We start from the raw sequence: 7,500 nt of genomic DNA on the forward strand, positions 1-7,500 counted from the left end.
TTCTCACAGCACTCGCTCCTCACTTCTCTCAGCACTCGCTCCTCACTTCTCACTTCTCTCAGCACTCGCTCCTCACTTCTCACTTCTCTCAGCACTCGCTCCTCACTTCTCTCAGCACTCGCTCCTCACTTCTCTCAGCACTCGCTCCTCACTTCTCTCAGCACTCACTCCTCACTTCTCTCAGCACTCGCTCCTCACTTCTCTCAGCACTCGCTCCTCACTTCTCACTTCTCACAGCACTCGCTCCTCACTCCTCACTTCTCTCAGCACTCACTCCTCACTTCTCTCAGCACTCGCTCCTCACTTCTCTCAGCACTCGCTCCTCACTTCTCACTTCTCACAGCACTCGCTCCTCACTTCTCTCAGCACTCGCTCCTCACTTCTCTCAGCACTCGCTCCTCACTTCTCTCAGCACTCGCTCCTCACTCCTCACTTCTCTCAGCACTTACTCCTCACGCCTCACTTCTCTCAGCACTTACTCCTCACTTCTCTCAGCACTCGCTCCTCACTCCTCACTTCTCTCAGCACTTACTCCTCACTTCTCTCAGCACTTACTCCTCACTTCTCCAGACTCGCTCCTCACTTCTCTCAGCACTCGCTCCTCACTTCTCACTTCTCCCAGACTCGCTCCTCACTTCTCTCAGCACTCACTCCTCACTCCTCACTTCTCTCAGCACTTACTCCTCACAGCACTCACTCCTCAGCCCTGTAATGCTGAACCGAGTAGGGGTTCCCTCTCTGTGGTCACTGACCGTATACCCCCCCCCTTTCTCACACACTGCCCCCCCCCCAGACCCCCGCTGAACAAACCCCTGACTGTGGGAGTCGGATCCTCGCAGGAATTTTTCAATTTAAGGTTTTTATCATCTTCTGGAATCGACACCTCGTTACCGAGACGCTGCTGAGGGACAGAGGAGCCCTCCGCTATTCCACAGCCTGAACACAGCCAGAGCCGGGAGACCACCTAAACACCAGTGACTGATCACTGACCGCCCCTGGAGCACAGCCCACCTGAACACACTCTCCACCTGAACACAGTCCACCTACACACACACGCCACCTACCCACCTGAACACACTGCTGATTACACACGCTCCACCTAATCACACGCTCCACCTGAACACACTCTCCACCTGCACAGTCCGTCCACCTGAACACACTGCTGATTACACACAGTCCACCTGAACACAGTCCACCTACACACACAGTCCACCTACCCACCTGAACACACTGCTGATTACACACAGTCCACCTGAACACAGTCCACCTACACACACAGTCCACCTACCCACCTGAACACACTGCTGATTACACACAGTCCACCTGAACACAGTCCACCTACACACACAGTCCACCTACCCACCTGAACACACTGCTGATTACACACAGTCCACCTGAACACACTGCTGATTACACACATTCCACCTGAACTCACTCCACCTACACACACAGTCCACCTGAACACACTGCTGATTACACACAGTCCACCTGAACACACGCTCCACCTGAACACACGCTCCACCTGAACACACGCTCCACCTGAACACACTCTCTACCTGAACTCACTCCACCTACACACACACGCCACCTACCCACCTGAACACATTGCTGATTACACACAGTCCACCTGAACTCACTCCACCTGAACTCACTCCACCTACACACGCAGTCCACCTGAACACAATCTCCACCTACACACACGCAGTCCACCTGAACACAATCTCCACCTACACACACACACTCCACCTGAACACACTACCTACACACACACTCCACCTGAACACTCTACCTACACACACACTCCACCCGAGCACACTACCTACACACACACACTCCACCTGAACACTCTACCTACACACACACTCCACCTGAACACCCTACCTACACACACACTCCACCTGAACACTCTACCTACACACACACTGCACCTGAACACTCTACCTACACACACACTGCACCTGAACACACTCCACCTGAACACAGATATTAAAGTTCTGTATAAATCGGATCGGTGCGCCCCGTTTCGGGTTCTTTATGGTAGGAGTATGTGAGGTATGGATGCGTCTGTATAATGTTTACCTCTGACTTTCACTGAAACCACTTCCGCTCAGCAACACCACCTCAACACCACCTCAACACCACCTCAGCTTCAGCTCATCAGGGTAAAGTGGGTGGGTAAAGAGCAGGGCTTATGTCTCTCTCTCTCTCTCTTTCTCTCTCTCTCTCTCGCACACTCTCTTTGTTCGTCACTCCGTCATGCACCACTGACTTCCTAAAAATCATTTCCTGTGGTGTGTGTGTGTGTGTGTGTGTGTGTGTGTGTGTGTGTGTGTGTAAGCAGTTAGGTGTCAGAGCTTTAAGCATGCTGCAGGCTGAAAGTTTATGGACGCTTTCCTGTGTTGTGTGTAGTGGTAATGATGATCTCTGGGATTGCCGGCCAGGCTGCAGCGGTTCTGTGCTGATACTGAGGCTGTGAGCTAACGTGCTGATGAAGAGCAGACGTCACACCTGACCCCAGATCTGCCTCAGTGAACATTCACTGCTTCCAAACCTATGAATGAAACGATGGATGTGATGATGATCCTGAGACATGTAGACATTCATACATTAAATCTCTCTCTCTCTCTCTCTCTCTCTCTCTCTCTCTCAGAAGGCCAGTCCAGTGTATTTCTCCATGAATGTACGTCACTATGATGATGACGGACCCGATGGCGCTGGAGTTGCCACCGCCACTGCTGAGCGGAGAGGTGGCCATGATGCCGCCCATGGTGAATGGAGATGCGGCACAGCAGGTGGGATACTGTGTGTGTGTGTGTGTGTGTGTGTGTGTGTGTGTGTGTGTGTGTGTACATACAAGTGCCATGCGAGTCCATCCTACTGGAAGAAGACTATTTCCCTTATTTACTGTCCTGCTCACTTTGCTCAGAAAAGGATTGGGACTGTTGATTGTATTCAGCATTTGCACATCTGTGTCAGCAATGGGTGCAACTTAAAGTAGCTGAATGTGTTCACGTGAAGGGGTGTCCACAAACATTTGGACATAGTGCAGTTGGTAGGTGATTACAGTGGATAAATATTGAGATTAGTTCTGCAGTCTGAGAGGCAAATGTGTCTGGCTGATCACAATAGTCTAGATTAGAGATAGAGATAGAGAGTAATACACTAGAGACAGAGAGAGAGAGACAGAGAGAGAGACAGAGAGAGAGACAGAGAGAGAGACAGAGAGTATTCTGCAGATAGGAGAGGTTCTTACATCCAGTTGTGTGGCTGCATCTGACCAACAGCTGGTTGCCAGGGTTACAGAACATGTGCTGGGTGTGTGTGTGTGCATTTAACAGTGTGATAACGAGGGAGGGGCTTTTTCCTATTTCCTCATGAACTTGGGGTTGTCTCCATAGTATGCAGAAGTGTTACCATAGCAACAGCAGCGCTGGAGGCTGGAGACAGACCAGACAGTGTGTGGGTCTGGGCAGCTACTTCCTGCATTTTACACACCAGTATGGCATGGCAACCTTTCCATGTTTTTCTGCATGTGTGCTATCTGAACAGCAGTGTGTGTGTGTGTGTGTGTGTGTGTGTCTGTGTGTGTGTGTGTGTGTGTGAGATATGTGGTTTAATAAGGCAGTAAAGCCTGTTTCCATCAAACTGACTCTTTGCAATAAAAGCGTTTGCATAACATCATTTCCTGTAAAAGATTGACCTCACTGATGCGCTCACTCTCATGGGTGAATGCAATCAAATCCTTCTCACAGCAGTGTTCCAACACTTGGTGCGAAGCCTTCCGATGAGTACAGGCTGTTACTCCAGTAAAGTGGTACAAACTCTTGGCTAATACTATAGCAAGTGTCCACATACTTTTGGTCTTACAGTGTACATTACTATTCATGCAGTTTAGTCCTCCAGAAGAATGAGCTCATGTAGAAACCCGTCCTCTCACTACTGTGTGTAAGAAAGGCAGACTGCAGGGCTAGGGGCTTGATTTATACACCTGTGGCAATGGGACTGAACCACACACTAGGGCACTGGTGTTACTGGGATCTCTCAGTGTAGGGGTCTAATGTGGTGTTGTTCCTCTCCTCAGGTCATCCTGGTTCAGGTGAACCCTGGAGAAACGTTCACCATTCGAGCTGAGGACGGCTCGCTGCAGTGCATTCAAGGTATTTCCTGCTTTACTTTGTTACACTGCCGGCCCCCAGAACAGACACGAGCAGCCTATGATCAGATGTTGCCTCTTTGTTGCTCCCTCTACTGGTGCTAGACTGGACCTGTACTGGTTGAGTGTGTGTTTACTGGTGGAAATGTACAGTAAACCAGATCAGGGTGTAGAATCCATCAGCAGAGCTTTCTGTGAGCTGCCATGTTTTTACTGCTGCAGTGTTTTTTCCATTGCGAGTGTGGATCAGTAAGAGCTTGTGTTGGTGACTGATGCGGTGTGATGGTGTCTGATTGGGTGTGATGGTGTCTGATGGGGTATGATGGTGTCTGATGGGGTGCGTTGGGGTGCGATGGTGTCTGATTGGGTGTGATGGTGTCTGATGGGGTGTGATGGTGTGCGATGTGTGTGCTGGTGACTGATTGGGTGTGATGGTGTCTGATGGGGTGTGATGGTGTGCGCTGGTGTCTGATGGGGTGTGATGGTGTCTGATGGGGTGTGATGGTGTGCGCTGGTGTCTGATGGGGTGTGATGGTGTCTGATTGGGTGCGATGGGGTGTGATGGTGTGCGATGTGTGCGCTGGTGACTGATTGGGTGTGATGGTGTCTGATGGGGTGTGATGGTGTGCGCTGGTGTCTGATGGGGTGTGATGGTGTCTGATGGGGTGTGATGGTGTGCGCTGGTGTCTGATGGGGTGTGATGGTGTCTGATTGGGTGCGATGGGGTGTGATGGTGTGCGATGTGTGCGCTGGTGACTGATTGGGTGTGATGGTGTCTGATTGGGTGTGATGGTGTCTGATGGGGTGTGATGGTGTGCGCTGGTGTCTGATGGGGTGTGATGGTGTCTGATTGGGTGTGCTGGTGTTTGATTGGCTGCGATGGTGTGCGCTGGTGTTTGATGGTGTCTGATGGGGTGCGATAGGGGGATTTGTCTGCTGCTATAGTGTGATTTTGTCTGGCGGGTGTGTTTTTGGGTCTGGTGACCCCATCCTGAATACAGGACAGAGAGAGACACATGCAGCATGAGTTCTTTCAGGATCTAATATGAATGATTCATTATCCACATTGAGGGTGGAGGTGAAGGTGGAGAAAACAGTCTGCTGGGAGGTGTGTGTTAGTCAAAGCAGTGTGTGTGTGTGTGTGTGTGTGTGTGTGTGTGTGTGTGTGTGTGTTAGAGCAGTAATATTGTGTGAGGTTCAGACTGATCTGGCCTGTCAGGGTCACTGCTGTGCTGAGAACGTTCCACTGTCCAAATAACATCTGGGCAACAGCTGCCCTGGGGTCAGAACTGACTAGTGATGAATGAGGTAGAGGGGGACTGTTTTCTGGCATTCTAGAGCTCTGAAGTAGGGGTTTCTAATAAATTGGCCAGGGAGAGAGCAAGTTCATACCCAGCAGAGAGGCTCAGGAACCCTGAGGATGCGTTTAGCCTCACAGGTGTTTCCTAAAAGCCCACTGTCACTGGACTCTGTGGAGGAGGGTGGACGTGAGGTGGAGTCTGGGTGATGGACGGCAGGTCTGGGGTGGAGAGACGCATCTCCAGCACGTGTTTACAGAAAGGTCAGAGGGTTTAATTAAAAGTGCGGAGAGGAGCAGCATGCCTGGAGGAGCCGCTCTTTACAGAGAAGCTTCTTTGTCATTACGCAAACCTCAGGGCAGAGCCTCGATTTAAGACTTTATAAAAAGTAACCGCTGTTTAGCCTGCGGTCCGCCAGCGCTCCGCTCCAGAGAAACGCTGAACCTCCTCGGGGCCCAGAGCTGAAAAAGCTCAACCCCAGCTCAACTCCAGTGTGACCCGCCTCAGGCGGCTCCATCACTCTGCTCGTTCCTCTTCTGAGAGGTTCTGCTGGGCGTTCGGTTGGAGCTGAGCAGGGGAACTGTGGGAACAGCAGGCTTCTGGACCACTGTGGTTACGGTGATGAGCGCTCTTTCTCCTCGGTTTCATCATCTTCTCTTCCTTTATTTAAACCTTCACTTTTACACTCCACTTTCACTCCAGGCTCCACTTTCACACACCCCCCCCTCCCCTCCAATCCAACCCCAGTTAAGCTACTCAGCCTGAGCTACTCAACATGCTATTTTTAGCTCTGGCACTGCTGCCTCTACTGCTGCCTCTACTGCTGCCTCTACTGGCAGTCGACTGTTTGCTGTGGGGGCACTGGGTTGTTTGATGACCAGTGATTGTGGGTTAGTGGACCAGCTACCAGACTTAAATACCAAGAATGAAACTATCTAATGGACTTTATCACGTGGGCTGTCAGTCAGAGAGCTGTCCAGTGGGGACCAATCTTTGGACTGGTTTAGAGGACCAACTAGCAGACTTAATTACCAGACCAGATATTAGACTGATTAGATATTTGACCAAGAATTACACTTTGTGAAGTAGCCAACCTTTTAAATGTCCCTTGGGCTGCGTTTGGTGGCTAACTGTTGACCAGCCGTTAGACTGGCTTAGTGGACCTGTCAGACTTTATCACCAGAACAGAAATTAGACTGATTATCTAACCCAAAATTATTATTATTATTTGGCCAAATTTTAAATTGTTGGAATATCTGTTAGGTGGACAGTCAGTTAATATTGGGTGACCGTCCATTTGAAATGTCCAATGGACTGCTATCAGACTAACTATTAGACTGACCAGTGGGTTGTGTTAGATAAACAGTATTTGAAAGTAGGGCTATGTCCGTTAACCATGGGAATTAACCATCTAACTGACAGTTGACCAAATTTGGACTGGGTTAGGGGGCTCAATCAGCCAACCATTGGACAGACAATTATCAATTGGATTATATCAGCACCACTACCACTGAACTGTCCAATGAACCTTGTTAAGTAGCCAACCTTTGAACTGTCCATGGTAGTGTTTCAACAGACCGCATATTGGGTTGGCCATTGGGCTGTAATAGGTGACCAACCACTGGACCTTCTACTAGGTTCAGAGTTAGGTTCCTTGGTTTTATTTTGCAAATCAACTGTAGATTGGTCTCTGTACTGGACTACTGCCTGTTCATTGGACTGTTCTGATGGATTACATTACTGAGCTGTGTGACCGCAGCAGATGTGAGTAAGGGTCATATGCGTCAACAGCACTGACCCTTGTGCACAAGGGGTTAACAATGTTGTACTGTCTCTGTGTGATTCCTAATGTGTTGATCCTGGTTGGTGTAAGCACTGTAGGCAGTGTGTGTGTGTGTGTGTGTGTGTGTGTGTGTGTGTGTGTGTGTGTTGTGACGGTGCTATCAGCTATCCAGGGTGAGTTTGAGGTTAGCGTCTCTGACTGAGCGGCGGCTCCATGCGGCTCTGAGAGCTCGTGTTTACTGCAGGCCGGGCTTGGCGTCCTCTCGC

The 7,500-nt window shown here is 50.1% G+C and overlaps 1 protein-coding gene across 1 annotated transcript in view; it reads left to right on the forward strand.

The window, feature by feature from the left end:
* Nucleotides 1-7,500, forward strand: part of fndc3ba (fibronectin type III domain containing 3Ba) — a 97,556-nt gene that overhangs the window by 12,933 nt on the left and 77,123 nt on the right. The window contains 2 exon segments of the mRNA XM_072691224.1: nucleotides 2,651-2,792; nucleotides 4,082-4,157. Coding sequence (XP_072547325.1) covers nucleotides 2,679-2,792; nucleotides 4,082-4,157 — 190 coding nt within the window. The 5' untranslated portion in view covers nucleotides 2,651-2,678.

Source organism: Salminus brasiliensis, chromosome 11 (assembly GCF_030463535.1).
Source record: "Salminus brasiliensis chromosome 11, fSalBra1.hap2, whole genome shotgun sequence".
NCBI lineage: Eukaryota > Metazoa > Chordata > Actinopteri > Characiformes > Bryconidae > Salminus > Salminus brasiliensis.